Source organism: Acanthochromis polyacanthus, chromosome 3, assembly GCF_021347895.1.
Source record: "Acanthochromis polyacanthus isolate Apoly-LR-REF ecotype Palm Island chromosome 3, KAUST_Apoly_ChrSc, whole genome shotgun sequence".
Taxonomy (NCBI): Eukaryota; Metazoa; Chordata; class Actinopteri; family Pomacentridae; genus Acanthochromis; species Acanthochromis polyacanthus.
The window spans coordinates 20232925-20255911 of record NC_067115.1 but is presented as its reverse complement, the minus strand read 5'-3'; the positions used below and the strand labels follow the sequence as shown (position 1 = coordinate 20255911).

At 41.1% G+C, this 22987-nt stretch overlaps 1 protein-coding gene across 1 annotated transcript in view; it reads left to right on the top strand.

The window, feature by feature from the left end:
- Positions 1 to 22987, top strand: part of stx8 (syntaxin 8) — a 44174-nt gene that overhangs the window by 17832 nt on the left and 3355 nt on the right. Inside the window, exon 7 of the mRNA XM_022199003.2 lies at positions 14185 to 14286. Coding sequence (XP_022054695.1) covers positions 14185 to 14286 — 102 coding nt within the window. The remainder of the gene's footprint in view (positions 1 to 14184; positions 14287 to 22987) is intronic.

The following is a 22987-nucleotide window of genomic DNA, read 5'->3' as shown; positions in this document are numbered from 1 at the left end:
TCTGTCACTGGGAGGTCACCTTTCTTTTGTGTGGGGAAGGCTTTTTACCCTATCCATTTCGTCTGTTATTTAATAACCCTGCATGTGTGCAATCGGCCACTATCTACCATCCAGACTGTATTCAAGACAAAACATTAAAAAGGAAGACGGTTACAAAAAATGCGGTTGGCCTCACAAATAAAGCAAGAGGCCTTTTATTGGCATTTTGGCGTTTGTTTTGTGTCTGATCACCACACAGGTCTGCTGCTTGAACAAGCATGTCTCCTTAAAAAGACTTTTGATCTTTTATCTAATCATTCTCATCTGTTTTACTCTCTGCTTAATCCCAGCCTCTCATATTATTTCTAAGCTGCTGTTGTGACACATTTGACACAAGTGAGGCTCTAAGTGTTGCATTATGGACATATAAACACACACTGTCATGAGCATAGATAAAATGAATAATGCAGATTATCTTGTAAAAATGGCCCATGTTGAACGCCAGGCAGGCAGACAGTTCTTTTAATCAGTTTGCTGGATACGGGCAGGTGTGAAAACCTGAGCGGCTTTAACATGGGCCAGATTGTTTTGGCTCCAAATTGCAACTTAGGGGACCTAAAGGATCTGCTGCTCACGTCTTGCGCCAGTCACCACAGAGCACCAGCAGAGGACTTGTTCAGTTCATGCCTCGGTGGTTTGGAGCTGTTACGGTGGCACAAAAAAGGCCAAGAGCACATTAGGCTGGCCGTAATAGTTTTGTCAGGGTGTCAAATGTTCATTGAGCTTCCAACTCCTGCTTAAAGATGAAAGTATTTTAAATTTTTAGAATTGTGTACCTGCATTATGTGAACTTGCAGTTTCTTGATATCCCTGAATTATTGCTAAAAATGTGTAGTATGTTCTCAGATTGCAGGCCCCAAAAGACATATGTACCAATAATCTAACATACATTTTTAGCAGTGATTTTCTTTCCTATACCAAAATTCTTCCAGCAATTGGTAAAATTAAAATTTTTACTGTCTCTAATATTTTTTTTCTCATTTTAATATAAATTTTAGAGAATAACAAGCTGAAATCAAAGGTTACCTGTCTCTGCTCTCCCTTGTAGCCCACACATGAACCCACTAGTGGGCAGTAGTGCCAGTGGCAGAGCACCAGTCCTCACTGAAGGTCTGTGATTAGACCTACTGGCTAGAATAGCAAGGCTCTATGCCTTCTTGTCTGTGTGACAGATGTATTAAGGTGTTGGGCAGATGATGAGGGAGTCACAGGATTTTACACAGGGATTGCTAATTTGTTTATTCCCCCGAAGAGAGTTCTTCTTCACCTCCTGTGATCGGCATCTCCTCCTTTTTGCTCATCAGCTTGAGGAACAGTGCAATTACACAACAGCTGTAGGTGCAGATGTTTAAATAACCGCAGTTTGTACATGTAGGTCAGTCTGGGGCTTGATCGGTACTTCATGAGTATGAGACTTGTGTTAGTGTGTGTCATTGATTCATGGGAATATACTCACATGTTTGCACTAATGTGTGTGTATGCATGTGGTTTTTCGCTGTGTCTAATTGTCTGTGCATCCAGCCATGTTTTTTAGAGCATATAGCCCACAGTGGAGGATGTGGTCTTGTTGTGCCATTTTTTTTTGCTGTTTGCTTAGTACCCTCCACCAGTCCCAGCTACCCGCAATTATGTGGGAGACTGTTGGGATGGGAATTTGTTTCAGCCACGCTGCTGGCCAAACCTTCATTCTTGTCTCCATGAGTAGAGTGCTGCTACCCTAAATCCGCCGCATACTCAATAAGACTTTCAGCAGTTCATCTCATACGCCGCCCAGGCATGCCAAATGTTCCCAACTGTCTTTGTCAATTTCAAATTCCATTGTGTGTTTCAGCAGCAGTATTTTGGATCTGTTGAAAACTTCACGATGAAAATTACAAAATGGAAAACAATACTCGGATGGGGTCAGAAAATTGAGCACACCAAATGGAGAACATTTGGTCAAGTAAATGGCTGATTAAAAGCTGTGGTACATGTGATTGGAATCTAATAGCCTTAACAGCTAGGATTTATGCTCGGTGTTTTTTGACTGTTTTTATGGTTCTATTCTTATATGGGCATATTGTGCAACAATGGAAGCAGCACTGAGGTGCTGGGAGGTTTGCCCCTCTCCTGCTGATGTTGTAAATCATGGGCTCGTTTTACACCACAGTAGCAGGAGAGTAGAGTGGCAACAATCAGTGTGAAACAACAAACCTGCAGTTATTGTAATAGTCTTTTAATCAATTTACTTATTGTGCTCGCCAAAATGCCAAACATTTGCTGGTTGCACCTTCTCAGATGGAAGCATTTGCTGCTGTTTTTGCCATCTATTATAGACATTTAAAATCCTCTGCTGTTTTACTTTTGTTTGAACAAAACAAACTTTTGCAGATGTCTTCTTTGAGAAATTGTACGAGGGATTTTTTTTTTTTTTACTGTTTAGACATTACAAGTGTGATTTGCCAGCGAACTAACAGCCAAGATATGAAAATGTTCTTTCCTCTCTCTGTACCTGGCACACTTGAATTTGTTCCTCTTATTCAACAAATTATGCACATTCTGTTATTTCCTACATTGTTTTACTTCTTTCTAGCACACCATACAAGACTAGCTGTTGTGGCACATTAAGAATTTACTTGCACAAACCATCTTTTTTTTCTGTTGAGCAATCTTGTTAGGCTTCCAAACAAGAATTTGATATGGTTTCATATTGGCATGAAACGATATGATGATGTTTAAAACAACAGCACAGAATTTGGTACGAAGAATGCTTTTGGAGATTTTATTGACCTGTTTGTCCTTTTTCTATGAATTGCTTATTAGTCAGATGTCTGACAGACTTCTGTCAAAAATGTTGTTTATTTGGACTTTAAACTTAAGAGCTACATTGAAAGCTGTCAAAAGGATGCTCAGTGCATAATCCCAAATAAAATCCAAATTCGATCCCACCATAACTTTCTATTTTCCAGGCTGAACAACACCTCTGTAATCTTCAGAAGATATACTCCAAGTGGCCCAAGCTCTTTTCCACAGTAAAACATCTCTATTGTTGCTGATATAGCGTTGCATCATTTGCTACTCTTGCTTTCCCCTGTACAGTGAGTTAACACTGCGTTGATGACTGCTCCTCTGTTTGGGACCCAAAGGTTTGTCGGAAGCATGTAGCGTCCAAGACGTTTGTGCGCCTTCCTCTGTTTGCGTGCCACATCGGGGTGTGTCCGTCTGTATAGTGCTCATAGACCAGAGTGTGTATACACGTGTGTTTGTGTCAGCGTCTATGCATGAGAGCGTATTTGTCTCCATGCGTGTGAGTGCATTATGAGTGAAACAGGGTCTGGCATGAAGATCAAAGTCCCTCCATAACTCTTCAGCCAGTCAGTCATCCATCCAGCCAGCCAGCCAGCATTTTGCCGGGAATCTCCACTTACCACAGGGGATGTTGAGTTATTAGACTCAGATCATTTCAATTAGAACATAGTTGCTCAGTTAGTGAGAAATTCCTGAGGCCTGTACTGTGAAGCAAGTTCGACAAACCTAGGGTATCTTTTCGTTATCATGCTTTACCAAGCCTAACAACCACACCGTAGTCAGGCCACAAGGTCTCGCGAAGCTGGTTATCAGTCCAAGGTTTCAGAGTCTATGAGCAACTTCACAGGAAAGCGTCATTGGCATGAGAAGACCAGTCACATGCATGGAGCGGTCTAGAACCACATATTCACTGGAAGAATGAACTGTTATCACTAAGAGAAATTGAAAAATATAATGCAGACAAAAAAATCAGCAGCTTAGAAAATGTAATCAATAGGTTTATCCATGTCACTGTCCTATCGTGTAGAAGTTGTTTGGGTGTAGGTTTCGTTTCCTACATTTGCTGCACCCCAGTGAGAAGTAGGCTGCTGTCATAGTCCTGAAAACTCAGGGTTAAAACCTGAAGTTAGCATGCTAACCCCACATCCTGCTTTGGAGTTCATCCCTCAGATCTTGCTCTTGTTTACAGCTCTATCCCGATGAACAAAACTAATATGTTGAAATTTTCCTTAAGATGGTGTGGTTTGGTACCAATGGCAGTCAAGGTTTTGGAAATCATCTGGTATTTAAGTTTTAGAGAATGCCGCTTTTAACCCTGCCAAGTGTGTTTTGTGGGCAGTGGGACACACAATTGCAATTTTTCAGGACATTTTGTTCAGTTCGACAGCAGAATTGTTTCACAACAAAAGTTGTCATTGTATAATACAGACGTTTTGTGCTGATTTATAAATGTCGGGTAAACCTTTTATCCATCTGCATTTATAATAGCTGTGGTTTGTTTGGGGGGGGAACCCTGTTGAAGTTAAAATTTGTTGTAGCCAAGTAGAATTTGTCAGAAAATTATTTTGAAGTGTAATGAGCTGTTGTAAAAGGGAAAGACCGTGCCTGTGGAGTATTGTTATTTTACGGACAGCAAAGTAACAAGGTAGTACACTGGATAAGCTGATCACTGCTCCAGAATTCAGTCGGTACTTTACAGTTCTCATGTCCCGTGAATCTCATCCTATTAAACCTGTGCCATTTAATTTTTTAGAAGTTTCGACTTTTTTAATTTATCACCCCCTCCCGGGTGTCCCTGCAAATGAAGTGTGATGGTAGTGATGAAGTGTAAGTGTGGCTGGGTTGGAGGTGCCGTGCCAGTGACAGGGTGGTCCCTGCCTCACGCTGCTGCTGCTGCTGCTGCTGCTGCTGCTGCTGGCACCCTCATGCTCATCATGCACACATTGTTCGGTGGCACCTGGCCATAAGAGGGCCAATAATGGTGGTGGAAAGCCTGGTAGTGATCAGGCTTCTTTTCATTGTTGTTGGTCTTTGTAGAGCGTTCTTAGAAATTTAAACCCCCTTTTTTTATTAATTCTAAAGGGACAGAGCAGGTCCTGTGTGTATGTTGTATGTAATGCATTGGTAAATTCAATTAATTTTCACTGTGATGACTGTTCAGTGATGCCTGGCCATATAGGATGAGGGATGCTGGTGAATCTGGCAGCCACACACAGTAAAGTTTGCATTTATTCTCTTCATTCCTCTTTTTTTTTCCAATTGTCTTGTAATATTTACATTTAGTTTCTGTAGATGACAGGACAGATTCCATCTTAATCTTATTTCTGAATGTTATATTTGTCATTTATCACGAAGTTTATGTGCAGTCAACACATGGCCAAGTTGACAAAAGCCAATGTCATCCAGTTTTCTTATTTTTATTTATTTTTTTATGGATCATTTTGATCTTTTCTTACTCGAACTTCCCAGTTTCGGTAAAAATAATGCAATACTGCTAGGCAACCTAGCAAGCTCGACGTGACGGAATGTTGTGACCAAGAACTTTAATGGGAACACCTGTATACACGCTTATTCCTGCAATTATCCAATCAGACAGTCTTGTGGCAGTAGTGCAGCAGATGCATAAAATAATGCATAACAAGCCAGGAGACATCAGAATGAGGAAAAAAAAAGTGATCTCAGTGACTGTGATTGTTGGTGCCAGACGGGCTGGTTTGAGCAACTGGAACTGCTGATCTCCTGGAATTTTCAGTCTTACTCAGAATGGTGCGAAAACCAAAAACCAGCATTCTGAGTGGCGTGTGGTGCTTCTGCGGACAGATACGCCATTGTGATGGGAGAGGTTGGACTGGTTCAAACTGACGGAAAGGGGATGGTAACTAAGCTAACCACTTTCGCAACTGTGCGGAGCTGAAAAGATTTGCGTCATGAATGTGCAGCTGACAAAAGTGCAGATTTTATGTGATCCAGTCACTGATGTCAAATTGAACCAGGATCTCAAAAGAATGTTTCATCTTTTATCATGTGGAGTCTATGCAACAGAGAAATGACACTGTTTGGAGAGCAAAAGGAGGCCCTAACAAATACTACAACTTCTGTCTCACATGTTCCAGGGATATTTCTGAATGCCAGCCTGCCTGTCTGTAGACCTTCAAACGCATATCTTACGATAACATATGTACTCTATCTGCATACATAGTGTTTGTGTGTATGGGGAAAAACCCAAAGTGCTGCTCCTACAGGAATTCTAGCACGTACTAACCCAATGATCTGTACGTGCTGAAACTGAGCGAGTGTGGAGGGTTTTCTCAATTTATGTGATTTTTTTTTTTTTGAAGTGTGGTTTCTTCAAACTTTGAAGAAGTTGTTCATCAGCTGCTCATTGTTTTTGGTGTCCATCATGTGCAGTGATGTATCTTGGGGTAAACGTAGCAGGGTTAGGGAGGTGAAAGTGTCTGTGGACACACAGCCGGTTTCAGTTTCAAATTGGAACACAAATGGTTAGAATTAAAGCTGGAATTGTGGAAGACATGTATGTAATTGCAGTTTAAAACCCTTTAAGCTTCAGTGTACCGCCGGCGGTACACCTACTAATTTGCATAGGAATTTCAGGAATGTCCGACGGGTGCAAACGCGATTATACAAACACTATACACCGATGGAAAGCTTAGATTCTCATGAATCCGCCGGTATAAACCACTTTCAGATGCGATTACCACAGCGGGTGAGAAAAACACATTTGTCCGACAAAAACAAATATTCATCCATCCGTTCTCTATACACGGCTTCAACGCACACAGCGCGACTCACATTTCCGGGTTTATTATTACACACAAAAAAAAAGATTCCACAAAAAACGGCTATAATCCAACCTTTTACATCAGATGACACAAGCCAGTAAACTATTTTGTCCAAAACATGTCCTGAAGTCGGTATAAAATCCCCGAATTGGTCGTTTTCAAGGAAATGCACCTCCCGATGCGCGTCCAATATTCCCCGTATTTTTCGTAATTTTTTTTATTTAAAAATAGAATATTAGCGATTTTTTTGTACTGAAAACGGCTGGAATTGACTGAAGCTTAAAGGGTTAAGTGGTTTGTCACTGCTGTTTGAGCTTTTTGGTGTATTTATATTGATTTAAAGTTTTTTCTGATTGTTTTTTGTCATAGAATCCAGTACATCAGAACTGTATGAAACACTGTTTATTTTGACTTCAGATAGTGCAAAAGGCTTTTTTTTTTTTTTTTAAAGTATGCCATGTGTATTTGGGTATATTTACATTACTGAATCGGTTTTGCTGGAGAACGTGTAATCTGATTATTAAAATGACAGATAGATAAATACTTTATTAATCCCGAAGGAAATTGTACAATAGTCCGTTGCTCACATTCATAAACACAGAAATAGAAATAAAGTTAAAAAGTACAATTAAAAAGACAAATAGCAAAGCTCAATGCAGCACTGTTGATACTGTTTCTAAATTAATATTCAGAGATAAAAGGCTTCTTTCACCTCAGCTACAACTTCTCCCGATGGCAGAGTAAAGTTACATTTATTCCAAGATTGACAAAGATGGTGCCAATGCAAAGTTTTCATTGAACGAGCGTGTTGCCCCACATATGAATAAACAATACTTTATTTGATCATTGGCAAGTCAGAACATTGCATGAGCTGCAAAAAGCAAGACATTCATCATCACTCAGCCAGCCTCTACCCCGCAGTTTGAAAATGTCTAATGATGCAATAAAGGGTATCTTACCCTCAACGTGTTGAGTGGACGAGCCTGTCGGTGCATTTGGACGGACTCGGAGATTCACTGGGGCCAGGAAGCCTGATGTCCAGCAGTGAGACTAATCTGTACACATGTGGCTCAGCACTTCAGAAGACCAGATGTTGGGATGTGTGTATGGTGATACCCTCAAAAACTCCATCAGCACACAGTCACACATTTAAGCACAAAACAGGGCAGAAGCTGAGAAGAAATCTTGTACGGAGTTGAATTTACCTAAGGCATAAGATGCATACCATTATTTACATACAGCCTGTGTGACTGGAGTCCATGTTTGTATATTGAAGACTGTTGTGGTCCTATGACATTACATCTGTTGTGTCTACTGGGATTTGAATTGATATAGATACAAGTTCTATTTTTTTGTAAATCACATTTCCAATATGTACCTTGTGGTATTCATTGTTTACCACAGCATATCCCTCAGGCTCATTTTTCATCTTGTTTTCTTTAGATCATACACCAGTTGCGTCTCATAGAAATGCGGTTTCATTTTCTTTCATTTTTAATGCATCATATTACTGATTGGCACCTTGGTTAATAAAAAAACACAACAAAAAACAGTGGCTTTTCTTGAACTGTTGGTGTTGGACACTAAAGCAGAGTCAAGTTATGAACTATCCATCACCAGACTGAATATTTCAACAATAATAAAAAGCCCATTGAGTATATAATGAGCTGGCTTTTTTTTTTTTTTTTTTTTTTTTTTTTACTGGCATTCAAGATGATTGTTAGGAAAGAATGTGGTTTTGTTTACGTGTTCTCACTTCTAACGTCAGACTGGGTATTTAGCATCATGTCTATACAAAGGCTCGTCTTCTATAGACAGATTTTACACATTTCTTTTATGTCTTCATTGTAGTTCCTTTTGTTTTGGCATTCAAATGATTTGTTGGGATTTTCACTTAGTTTAAAAACTGGTAAAACTCTTAAGTTCCTCACTCCCCAAAGACCCCCAGGGTAAGTTTGTTTACAATAAGCAACCGAGAGCGGAGAAAAAAAAAAGAAATAAGTTGAAAGAAATGCTTCCAAGACTGTGAAACTTCTTGTAAATACCATAATTGCCCTGAGTTGTATCATCATGCTGAGTACCTCTGCGTGTGCCAAGTGAAGTTCCAGTTACATCCAGAGATGTGTGTTTTGGTTGGCAGTGGAGCTCTACCCTCCATACACAAGTCAGTCACACCAGAGCCAATTGGTAACAGTTGTGGCCAGGCCTCCCTGCATTACAACAAGACATACAAGAGAAGGGTTGAGTTAAAAAAAAAAAAAGAAATCTTTTTTTACTTTCTTTTTCTTCATATCCTCAAGAGAAATCATCTCCTGATAAAGCACAACAAAAATTAGCCCCCACTGAGTTAGATGGCGTGTAAATCGGTGACAGGAAACAAGCATTTTCTCTGTGCACTATGCCCACTCTGGGAAGAAGTCCTACAATAACACAGAGTTAATACAGAACATCCTGGAGCTACCCTGGAGTGTCGCTGTTTGTGGTAGTACCTCCACCGCATGCACTGACACAGAAAACCAAAATCGCCACTGCTGTAGCCTCTCTGAGGATGAGTCAGCGTTTTTGAGGCTTGCGGCAGATCGGGGATGTGGGAATTCAATCATTAAAATAGAGACTAGCTCCCAAATGCTTCACCGTTCTGCTGCATGTCAACATCGCCGTTGCTGTCTGACAGGAACTAGACTGTAGAATATAAATCCACATCCAGTCTGCTCAGGTAGCACCTTGTTACCGATTCTGTTTGTGGCTTTCATGAAGAAAATCTCTAAGTAAAGCTATGGTGTGGGGACTGTTTAGTATTGTTGTCCCACAAATTCGTCTCTGCTTTTGATGGATGCGATTCTCTCGCCTTGTTAGCAGCTGAATGTGAGTGTGGGTCAGGACCTCCAAATCTGGCCGTGACACTCTGTTGGAACACAGTGAATTGCTCTCTTGTTGCTGGAAGTGAGTCACTGCCTCACTTGAAGGAGTTCAACAAATAACTTGCGATCTTGTTCGCAAGTAGAGTGAGATGAAGCACGACATGAACAGGTGTACTGGCACTACAAGAGCAACAACAGACATTGTGCCAGATAGTAATAGCTAAGCGGGAGCTGAGCCTGAAGTTGGCGCTCTGATTTTGCCGGATGATCTATGTTGTAACTCTCACATATGGTCACGACCTTTGGGCAATGACCAAAAAAAATTTGAGCATGAATACACGTGGCCAAAATTAATTTCCTTTTCAGGGAAGGAACCCACAGTACAATTGCTGGGTCCTTTGAATTCGAAGGGGTAGGTCGAGGTGGTTCAGGTAGATGTGACCTCCGATGCCTCCTTGAAGCTTTTTTTTTTTATGCTGATAGTCCATTCAGAAGAAACACTGTTAGCCTGAACATTGGATGTGCTGCTCGAAATTCTTGCTCTGAACATTAGAAGATTCTCCATAGGTTTACAGATTTATAAATTCAGAAACTGAGTAAGAACAGGATCTCAGCAAGAATTATGAGGAACTACTCTGGAGACATCTTTTGCAAAAGAATACAGTGCACTCCAAGTGGAGCCAGCAGCTAGACAGTTTATTCTCTGCATGACACCTTCTGTCCAGCTATGAGTTTAATGGGCAGATATACTGTAAACATGCAGAAATATCGTGGGAATACTGCATCTGCCTGCATACACCCTCAACGAATGGTATGCTTAAACTTAAATCATAAATGACTTAACACTAAAACCCATTCAGTGGCCATTATGTGTGTTCTTCCAGTTCGTGCCTTTGCCACATAATAATCTTTTAGCCCAGACCAGCAGCAGCCAATCCTGAGGATAGTAGGTGTCTGTCCTTGGTTCCAGATGATGCTGACAGCAAAGATGGAAACAGACCTTTTAACCAGTTAGTCCCCAGACAACAGGGTGGCCACAGGGAGAAGCTGTTTATATAAAAGCTGCAAAATGCTGGAACAGAGATGAAATGGAGTTGAGATTACGCAGAGAGTCAGCAGCAGAAGGGAATAGGTGATGTCATATGAGGGCAACATCTGTCTCCTATTGGTGTGTGTGCGCCACAGGGCTCTCATGCCTCCACTCTGAAGGTCCAGGCTTTATGTACATTGTTTTTTTTTGTGTGAATTTAAGGTACTGTTGGTAGCAGAGATTTAGAAGAGAGAGACCTGGCATTGCTGCCTTTTTGTGCCCAAGTATTTAGAATTTACCCCAGGCTCTCATACCCTGGTTGCATCTACTACCTTAGTGTTATAGAAAATATAATGTAACAATGATAAAATTGTTCTTTTTCTAATGAAATGCATTTCATATAATCCCACTTGTCGTTATAAATTCTACCATTTTGAATATTCTTTATCTGCTCACATTACTCATTACCATGTCCTTTCAAGTTCTTACCTGAAAGTTGGCACACTGGGCAACACGGAGTCAGAATAAAGAAAAAGCTTCAGAAGTTTGGCAGTGTTTTTCTATGTATTCAGCATTATATACCGACTGGGGTAAAGCTTGAGGTAATATATTACCTTATTAAAAAGGATTTGTCTTTTCAGACTTGAATGCCTGGCCATGTGTTGACAGAGAACAATACTAAATACCTGATTTCATAAGGGACACAGATTCTTCTGGAACCTCCATGAAACTAAACTTGTTTGACAATCTCTGTATCTTCATTTATATTCATAACCTTGCAGCTTGTGTGCCAAATAACTTTTCCTGTTACGAAAATGACATTTCACAAAGCCAGTCACTAATGTCCGATTGTTTTGGTTTGCTGTGAGAATAACACAACAAATTCTCTGGTAACAAGTCCCTGGGCCCAAAAAGAGCTTGCTAATGGGCTTGTGTTGCACACACAGCAGTTATAATTAGGAAAGGGCATGGTCGACTTATTCCACAGTAATAAAAGCCAGCTTATTAGCATGCTGATGTATATTCTCTATGGTGATATGTATTCACAGAGCAATGGAGACAGAGCCAGGAGGAGACTTTAATTTTTATTCGACTTTTTGTCAATTTACATTCTGAGCAAATCTTCACTCTCAAAGAAGTAGTTCATTTAACAAAGAGAATGTGCTGACTCAGTGAGCACTTAGGCATTCATTTTTTTTGTGTGTTTGATTGTTCTGTCATCACATCACTGGGGTCTGTTCATAACATATTGTCATCTTTTCATTTGGGCTTGTTTATTGCTGATGTTTATCTTTTAAAAAATGAAATTTTACTACTGCATGCATATTTAAGTATGCTTTTAATAAGCTGCAGAGTTATTCAAATAATTTTATTATTGTTATATTATGACCTATAGACGTGCAGTTCATAAAAAGAAAAGCTTGTCACCACCAGCACTTATTTTCAAAGTAAAAACACAAAAATAACAAGAAATCCAGTTAATTTCCCAATGATCTAGGGCACAATGAGTGTAAAATAACATTTCAAGGGAGGACACAGATCATCCATTGTGGAATAGAGTAGAAATGAGCATAAAGCAATGCATCTTGAAAAAAAATTGGCAAACAGGAAAAAAAAAATGTGTGCACACATGCCATGCTCTTCCACACTGTGGTTTTAGAGGTTTATCTAGTGTAATGGCATTTTAAATAAACAACGTTTGCCTGAAACACAGGCTTCTTTGTGGTGTTGCAGATCCAAGCCAGGGCCAACAGCTGTCATACATGGAAGCAAATGTAACAACAGGAAATTGAGAATTATATTGTTAGAGACATGACTTGATAATGGGGTGAACTGAAGGCCTGCACAAGTAAAATACCCAGTACCTTTAGCGCAACCATTCTGAAAAATAAATTGAGCGTTTCGTTGCAGCTGTAGATACAGAGGTCATGTCTTAGCCTCTTGCATTTTAGCAAGGCTGGGAATTCATCAATGAATTGAGATGTTATTGCTGGGCCAGAACTGAATCAAGGCACTTGGCACCAGCTGACTGAAAACATCCTTCATGAGTAGTTGGAGTGGCACGCGGCACAAATGGTTCACTGTCTACACCCCTTCCCTGCCAGTAAAGGAAAAGTTTCTTCCTTTCTAAATTGTTGCCTGATGCTTAGATGATGATGTGGAAGTCTCAAAGGACGCTGTACATACGACGATCTCACGTCTCCCGCATCCTTGTCCTTGCCCCTTAACATTCTGGCCCTCCGAACTGACATGCTTTACTTTCCTTCCTCAAATTATTTGTGCAGCTTTAATTACCTGATGTCAGCCAGAACACAAACTTTCTTGTCAAGCGGTGATGACTCGTAGTTGTGCTCACGAAGACAAATGCTGCGGACGACCCTGAGCACTCACTTGTGGGAATTTGGTCATGTGGCCCAGTTTCTGGAGAGCAACAAAAGCTTAGATCATACCGACTGAATACTATTTTACCATATAACGGCAATAAAATGTTGTTTCCTCCCTGGACAGGACAGTTTGTTTGACTTGGCGCTTAATTCTGGTGTGTTAGTTGAGTCTAGTTTCCCATTCCTGTAAAACTTTCATTTATCAGAGGCTGTGAGTTTCCCTTTTTTCAGTTTGACCTTGGTTTCTGTTTCACTGACTTCTTTAATATTCAGCACTTGTTTTTGTTTTGTCTTTTTATGTTTAGAAGGCTACTGGACAGGACCTGTCGTCACTGTTGGAACAGAAATATGAAACAGGCCACAAATCCAAATCTCCAGTCACACATGTTTAAGAAGAAATGGTCAATTTCAGTTGTGTTTTGTCATAAATCTCTTGATTTATACCAGGAGTAATGAGCCATATTGTTTTGAACGTTATTGCTCATATATTTCTACATCTCTTTATTCATAGTTTTGTGTCATCGGCGCAGTTGGAATCATGAGAGAAGCTGGTTGTTTGCCCTACCAAGAAGAGCTGTGTTTCGTCAATGTTGTAGTTTTATGTCCATCTCAATAGATAGTCTGTATTGGTGTCAGCCAGCTTAGAGGTCAGTCATGGGTGGATATTATCTTTAACTAGTACCACAATTTAATACTCAACCTTAATAAATCAAAATTTTGGAAAATTTTCTGCAGTTATCTGTTTTTGTTGTTGAGACAGACCTCTGGAGATGTCGTGTCAACACAGTGGCTAGTGCTAACAAATCACACAGGCTTCCATCTGGACGACCTTCAAGTCAGGAACTCCTACTGAAAGGCCCAGCCACAGCGCCAAACACATGCACAAAGCACACACTCGCTTTCTTTGGACGCCTAGGCTTAGTCCCTGAAGCCTGAGCTTACGTCTTTAAAACTCATGAACAATAAGGGCCCGATTAAATCCAGAATGGATTCAGAAAGTAGTGAAACCGTTTGAAAGGACGAGTAGTGCTTTTATATATTCCGCTCCCTGCCCCACAGCTCATGTATGTGAAATTTGTTGACTGATGTTATGTCATTTTCTGCAGAATCTGTCATTCAAGATTGTTTTTTGTTTTGTTTTTCTTTACTATACAAAGCATAGTAGAGTGGTCTTCATGTAATAATTTGAAAGAAATAACATTAGGAATTCTTCATGATTGTAGATGGCAACTTAATGCAGAACAGAAATTAACTTTTCTCTTTTCTTTCTCTTTGTCTCTCAGAAATCATTGATGACCTTGCACATCTCGTGGACAATACAGACGGCAGGATTCGAAATGAGACACGAAGGGTGAAACTGGTGGAGACAAAGTCAGCCTCTTGTGGTGAGCCTTCCTCATTTTCCTTTACTTGCAAGGAGCACTATGGAGCATCTTGCGTCCACAGTACCACAGCCAGCTATGATAAATGTGTTTATTTCTATAAATAATGAAATATATATTTACATAAATACACAATAAATTTTTCTTGATAATTTTTTTTGTTTTTAGAGCAAAATTGACTGCAGTAAGATGTGGAGTTGGACAAAAAGAATGCCACAGACACTATGTCGTTTGACAGTTCATTTTATAGCAATCCTTCAGGAAAACAAAGCCGTGGTTACCAGTCAGGAATTGAACAGTGCTAGCGCTACTGCTGCCTTGGCCTTCATCCGGAGAAAGAATGGTGCTTAATGAAGCTGAAAAAATGATGCTGATGGGGACAAGCCCTTCTGTTACAGAGCATGCTGTTGAATGGTGGGTGGACTGACTCTGTCTGTCACGCCTGCTAACATCGTGTCCTGGCTGTTAAATGGGGTTTTCACATATTAGCCCACTGAGGAATCCTCAGACGTCTACTTAGGATTGCAAATCATCAACCTCTGTTGTTTCTTCTTCCCACTTTGCAGAATTGAGTTCTTCCCTGAATAGCTTTGTGAATACGTGGCCCTGCCTACCCATTTCCAAAGACCTGCTTTGATTTGTTTAACTTTTGTTTTACTATTTACAAGAAGACTCAGCTTTTCTTTACTTCAGTGGGTCATGTTTTTCAGAGGGAAACAGCTGCCACAAGGGGTGTGTTGACTGGCTAAAGCCAACTTATGGAATGTGGCAGCGTGAGCCAGTCTCAGTTTTCCCTATGAAATGCCAGACTCCAATGCTATGGCAAAGACTACATTGTTGTGCACGGAGACCCAGCTAAAAGGCGGTCGCAAACAGAAACAGAGCCGGCAATAGCGAGGTCAGCACCCAGAATGCTTCATTCTGTTGGTCGTGTCCCCATGGCGCCCAAGCGTGAGTTTGTTTGAAGATCCCAGAGCTCATATTGTGTTAGAATCAGGACTTTTCCTTTCTCTTGGCTTAACTAGTTCTTTTTGCTAAACAAACTCCCTCCATCCTCTCCTCATTTCCAGACTGAAGAATATTCATGGACCGTATGCGTGTATGTTTGTGTGTGTCAATGTGTGCGTGTAAAACTATTGTCACTGGCATGTCTGTATTAATCGCATGTGTCTATGTTGGCATGGTGCATATTTTTTCAAGTGCAAATTTTTGCAACCATGTTTGCAAAGCATGTTCTTATCCATGTCTGGCTGTTCTGGCATGCGTGTCTGTGTCTTGGTAAATGGAAAATTTCCCCCATGGTCTTCTTCACTCTCACCTCTATGCTCTCTCCCTTTTTTTCCCCATTCCTCTCTGTCATCCCCCTGTTCGTTTCCTCAGTTGTTTGACACTCGTCTTTGTGTCAAGCAGAGAAAGAAGTGAAAATACAACATGCCACAAATTGTTTGGAGGGCTTTCGCTCTTTCTCCATGGCAGTGTGTTTATAATTCCTTAGCTTTAAGGCTTTATTTATTTTTGAAACCACCTCTCATCCAAAGCTGGTGTTTGGTGTTATGTCTCAGCCGAGTCCTTGTAAAGTTAGGAACGTCTGGCTTTGACAGCCAAGAGCATACTTAAGATAACTATTGGTAGCTGCTGCATTGTAAGGGACAGACCAAAGTTGGGTTAAAAGCTGGAAACATCTCCAGAACTTTTAAAAATGTTCTTCACTGTTGGATTGTCAATATTAATCATGACTAGACATATGCAATCCTAAGTCAGGGGCATAGTAGTTCTGTGTGTATACATGCACGAAGAATTTTCAGAACAAAATATTTTGAATGCTCGAGAAGAGCAAGCATAGCGATACTAAGGGTCATCTATCCAAAAGGGAAGAACCCACATATTGCTAAATCATGGTTCCTGTGGCATACCGTGCATGACTGGTGCCTGTCGTGTTGTGAAACATCCATTGTGTTGAAACATAGTGGATTCTTGTACAGCATAACTTGCGGAGACATTTATCTCCTAAATCCACACAAGGTTTGAAATTGATTGAACTGCATTAAAGCAGTTCCCAATCTGATATACCTCTTGATCCCTCGGTACAGATTGATGCCCTTTAGGTGTTTAGATTCTCTGCCATCATGCATACTTGCTGGAAGGCATCCAGTTGTCCCAAATTTATTCTGCAACATGTCAAAACGACCCCAAACATGCAGCAAGAGGCATTTAAAAGCTATATTCAGCTACAGGACGAACAAAGAATCTTTGAACAAAGAGATTGTCTTACACTCAACAAAAATATAAATGCAACACTTTTGTTTTTGCGACCATTTTTTATGAGATGAACTCAAAGATCTAAAACTTTTTCCACTTACACAATATCACCATTTCTCTCAAATTGTGTTCACAAATCTGTCTAAATCAGATGTGTCATATCAAGATGCTGATTAGACACCATGATTAGTGCACAGGTGTGCCTTAGACTGCCACAATAAAAGGCCACTCTGAAAGGTGCAGTTTTATCACACAGCACAATGCCACAGATGAGACAAGATTTGAGGGAGTGTGCAATTGGCATGCTGACAGCAGGAATGTCAACCAGAGCTGTTGCTCGTGTATTGAATGTTCATTTCTCTACCATTAGCCATCTCCAAAGGCGTTTCAGAGAATTTGGCAGTACATCCAACCAGCCTCACAACCGCAGACCATGTGTAACCACACCAGCCCAGGACCTTCACATCCAGCATGTTCACCTCCAAGATGGTCTGAGACCAGCCACTCGGACAGCTGCTGAAACAATCGGTTTGCATAACCAAAGAATTTCTGCACAAACTGTCAGAAACCATCTCAGGGAAGCTCATCTGCATGCTCGTCGTCCTCATCGGGGTCTCCACCTGACTCCAGTTCGTTGTCGTAACCGACTTGAGTGGGCAAATGCTCACATTGGATGGCGTCTGGCACATTGGAGAGGTGTTCTCTTCACGGATGAATCCCAGTTTACACTGTTCAGGGCAGATGGCAGACAGCGTGTGTGGCGTCATGTGGGTGAGCGGTTTTCTGATGTCAATGTTGTGGATGGAGTGGCCCATGGTGGTGGTGGGGTTATGGTATGGGCAGGTGTCTGTTATGGACGAAGAACACAGGTGCATTTTATTGATGGCATTTTGAATGCACAGAGATACAGTGACGAGATCCTGAGGCCCATTGTTGTGCCATACATCCAAGAACATCACCTCATGTTGCAGCAGGATAATGCACAACCCCATGTTGCAAGGATCTGTTTTTGCATGGCCAGCATACTCACCGGACATGTCACCCATTGAGCATGTTTGGGATGCTCTGGATTGGCGTATACGACAGCGTGTACCAGTTCCTGCCCCCCCCCCCCCCCACACACACACACACACACACACACACACAAAAACACACACACTAAAACAAAACTGCACCTTTCAGAGTGGCACACCTGTGCACTAATCATGGTGTCTAATCAGCATCTTGATATGGCACACCTGTGAGGTGGGATGGATTATCTCAGCAAAGGAGAAGTGCTCATTATCACAGATTTAGACAGATTTGTGAACTATATTTGAGAGAAATGGTGATATTGTTTATGTGGAAAAAGTTTTAGATCTTTGAGGTCATCTCATAAATGGGAGCAAAAACAAAAGTGTTGCGTTTATATTTTTGTTGAGTGTATTTTAAGAGGAAAAAGGAGATTTGGTATAATTTTGCATTTTATTTTGTTCAGAAATACAGATGGCACAAACAAATAGTATTCATCCAGCCACTACAATCTATTTTCTTTTTAACCACAAACTCACTGCTGCTTTTGGAAACTGGGATGCCTACTACTCATTTTAGCTGATGTTCGAGGAAGCTGAATTAGCTTTGAGTTTGGTTGGTTTAGTGTGGCAGATTCGTCTACGGAACCAGAGGATGTCTTGGAGTGTAGTATGAGTTTGAACATTGTTATCAGACAAGATCAGTGTTTGAGCACTGCTCTCAACAGAGCTAATCCTCAGTTTGTAGAGGGCCATTTCTGGAACCCCACGAATCCTGCCGGTGGCTTGTATCCTAAATAGTTCGACAGTCTTGAGAGAAGAGTAATGGTGAGTCTATAATTGTAAGTTAGGGATTACCAGTGAAATACTAATTTTGCACAATGTGGAAAATACAGCTTTTAGACTGTCTTGTCTGATCAGTGAGCTATTTAGTTGCAGTTCTTGTTCATCTTCTTACATATATGGTCTGCAGCTGGAAACCAGAAATGGCAGCTGAATATGTTTCACAACTAATGAAAGGCTTGCTTAAAGTTACTACTCCCTAATGATGTTTCCACATCTGAGATTTCTCTCAGTGAGTGGCAAGTTCAAGTAAATTTGCCTCAAGATATCTATACATATTTGAAAACTATTTTCATATCTCATTTTTGTCAGGGCTTGAGGGAGAACAATTTACTCCTTTTAATGTGCTTCGACCACAAAACCACGATGTATCTGCTTTCATCTCATCTCATTTATATTAACTCTGTAATTTATTGGCAGACCAGCAAGGTACATTGCATGGCTCTAAAAGAACGTTATAAACAAATATCTAAATACCATCAAAGATAAATGTGAGCGTGACTCAGTGGATGTGTTGCCATGAAATATGGACATTCTTGGTCACCAGAGAAGGAATCCTGATTGGTTCGGAGTTGCAGTGATTTTGCAAGAAGAATAGATCTCCTGACTTTTCTTCTTGCATCACAGTAGCTCAGTATTTTCACCTACACTGTCAGATATCTTCAAGTCAACTGGAAGGACTACTGCAAAATGTTGTCCATCAGTTGTTCCCATCTTGCTGAGTCTGGGAATCCCCTGGCTTTCTTAACACCACAGTGAGGCTGAACAAATGGGTAGATTGCTACCAAATGTGGTACAAACATTTATGTCTGTTACACAATGAAATATGAGTTTACTGATTATCATCGCTTAGATTTTTTTCAAGACTTTGTTTGGTAAACACAACTCCTTAACGGAATTAACATTCTAACCATGTTGGCTTGGTGATGTTAGCATTTCCCTGTGGATAAGTACAATGTTACAGAACCATTAGAACAGCTGTACATTAGAATGGCTGGAACTTTGTATATTTTTTATATTTGGGAAAATATTATATAATAGATGGTCATGTTGATGTTTGTGCTGGTTTGACAGCAGCTAGCAGGCTGCCTGAGTGTTGGTTTTGCATTGTAAGGAACAAGAGAAAATAATACTTGAGCTGTAGTCTATATGTCAGGGATAGATGGTGTAAAAGTATCTAACTGGATTCAAGTGACATCTGTAGCTCCATTTACATGCAGATAAATGGGCGGCAGCTGACCGCTGAGTTATCTAGCTTGGCTTGCACAATGATGTTTGCAGTCCACGTTGGTCCTGCACATGTGGAGTTTGATGGGTTATTTAACAAGCTAAAGTACAGTATTAAAAGTCTGCTCATGTTTGCAAGTTAGATAGGAAGGAGGCTTGGAAGGAAAGCTAATGTAGGTTGTTGTCCAGAGACGCTTGATTTATGTAGCAGGCTGCTGTTTGGCTCAGTGTGACTTCTACTGTGTCTGTCATAGAATGCTAATGCTACTGCTGTAGGCAAGATTTGATTAGCTAGAAAAAAAAAGCATCGATCTATGTAGACAGCCAACAAAAATACAGATGTTCTGTACAAGTAATGCACAACTACAGAGCCAACACGGTCTCACGGGGATTCGTGAAACTGTCACGTCAGTTTTTGTTTCGGTTTCGTGCGCACCAACACGATGTCATGTTTTTCGTGCCGCTCACCACGAGCGAAACCCGCTGTGGTAATCACATCTGAAAGTGGTTTATACCAGTGGATTCATGACGATTTAAGCTGTCCATCGGCGTTTGCGGCCGCCACTGCGGCCGCTGCTGTGGCTGGATGTCTGGCGGCCGCAATGGCGGCCGCAAACGCCGATGGACAGCTTAGATCGTCATGAATCCGCCGAATTTGCATAGGAACTTAAAGAATGTCCGGCGGCCGCAGTGGCGGCCGCAAACGCCGATGGACAGCTTAGATCGTCATGAATCCGCCGGTATAAACCACTTTCAGATGTGATTACCACAGCGGGTTTCGCTCGTGGTGAGCTGCACGAAAAACATGACGACATCGTGTTGGTGCGCACGAAACCGAAACAAAAACTGACGTGACAGTTTCACGAATCCCCGTGAGACCGGGCTGACAGAGCACCATCACGAAACCAAAAAGTATGTAACAAAAACTTCCAGTTTCTAGTTTTCTTAAAGAACACAGGCAGGGTATTTTAGTTCATCAGTGTATGTATGCTGTAGGCGTAGTAGACAGTGATATAATGTAATTTGACTTGGATTTTATTTTTTTTAAAAATACCTACAGTATGTTTAGATGTCCTCAAAGCTAAAAACCACTAAAAGTTTTTGTCTGCTTCAGCTGTGCTGTGAGAAAAATGAGGAGCGCCCCATTAATCTTGTTAACTTAAAATTTGTCCCTTGCCTTTGGAGGTCATCCTCCCCTTTTGTGGTCCAAAAGGTCTTTGGACTTTTAGCAGGGGGCATGAGGGGAGTAGGGAGGGAGGTTCAGGGGTTGCCTTTGCCTGACTCTCACCAATTATTAGTTTTCTCTGTGATTTGTCTTACTGATGTCTGAAAATTGGTAAGATGGGAGGAACCCAAAATAGAGCCTCGAAAAACTCCTGGGTGGTCAGTCTGTCAGCAGACACCAACTACTTCCCTCAGCATCACTGTCACAGCCGAGCCCTAATCTATTTGGGAAGCAAACGCGATTATTGTCATTAGCCTCTAGAGGCCCTCTGAGGGTCAGGAGGAGTAGCTTGTTTAGTTACTGAGGCAGACAGGGATGGTCCGAGGAGAAGAGGAGGGTGAGGGTGAGTGTGGGTGTCTGATGTGGCTGACTGTTACATGCCGTTAGAGAGTGTAAGAGTCCTGCTCCACAGTAACATGTGCATGTGTTACCCAGCTCAGCCTTTATTGCTGTTGTTGCTATGGCGCATCAAATTGAGTTGCTGACAGATGTTGGACCAGGCTGAATGAAATTCTGATGTCTGTATCTAATATGGGCTGGGTGTTGCTTAGGTATCGTTTACATCCAAACAAAGATAATTGCTGCGAATTTGTGTGTGTATTTGTGTTAAGCTCGAGGCTTTTAAAGAGTCATCACAAGTGTTTGAGTGTGTGTTTCTGCTTTGACATTTGTATTATGCTCACATGTGTAAGTTATCAAGAGGAAAGGTCCTGTCTAGACCACTGATAACTTCTAACATGCGTGCCTTACGGACCTATATATATGAATACCTTTGTCTGAAATATAGGTAAAGCATACAGTACTCAGAGAATTAGCTATATGTAGGGAGAAAAACAATCAACCAAAATCATTTTTATTTGCTAAAAGAAATAAAAGACAGATAACAAGAGTGACACAATAAGAGAAGAAGCACTAAAACATCTGGACCCCTTGCAGCCATGCCCCATATATGCTGGCAATGAAACCAGCATCAGCCTTACATTTCATCAGACTACCACCGCAAGCAATTTGTTCAGCATGTCTTATATCTCTCCCTGTCTTTCTCCCTCTGGGAAAGACGACCAATTAGGCCATGGATGGGAATGCCGGAGGAGAGAGCCAAAGAATGAGGGAAATGTAAACCCAAACTGAACAGGCTGGATAAAATAACAGCCGCATGCTAAATAGCAATGGATGACTTGAGTCAGCGAGGGGACTATTGACAGCCTTCAGATGCAGTTGTTTGAAATCTTCACTCCAGTGCCATTCCAGAAGGAGAAAAGGGGGGAAATTGTGGGTGAACAAAACCTTGGCGAATGTTTTCCGTGTCTTGTGTGTGGGGCATGGTTTGCAATGTCAGTTATTAAATATAGACAGTATAATATACAGAGAGAAAGACCACCACATTGTAAAGATGTTTAAGTGTTTATGATGCACGTGATATAAGCCGCACACCATAACCTCACTGTTTTGTGCCTTAAAAGACTTGCACAATATGGAGCAGCTGTGCTCGAATCTGCTGGAGCCACTCTAACTGGGAGCCACAGTTCCTAATGCTCTTGCTACCAATGGGACCGCTGTGGGCTGCATATCTACATCATTATCCATAAAACCTGACCTGATTATCAGTTTGTACTCTTTCATAGGGAGCCCATGACAATCGATCATTCGCAACCTCTGGTTTAAAAATTGTTTTCAGGCTCTCTTGGTGGTGATTCTGCAAGAAGAGTGGACCTCCACTGTACACCTCCTGTGCCACCGGCAGCAGAAAACCTTTTCAAATTTCATGTATTTAATTAAACACTCTTTCTGAATAATATTATTGTCTTGACTATCCACCGTTGCTTTAGTTGTGGATCCAATTGTGGCCCAAGGTCAATACCTCATTTGATACAGTGGGTACGGAAAGTATTCAGACCCCTTGAAATTTTTCACTCTCTGTCATTGCAGCCATTTGCCAAAATCAAAAAAGTTCATTTTATTTCTCATTAATGTACACTCAGCACCCCATCTTGACAGAAAAAAAACAGAAATGTAGAAATTTTTTAGAAAAGAAAAACTGAAATATCACATGGTCAGAAGTATTCAGACCCTGTGCTCAGTATTGAGTAGAAGCACCCTTTTCAGCTAGTACAGCCATGAGTCTTCTTGGGAATGACGC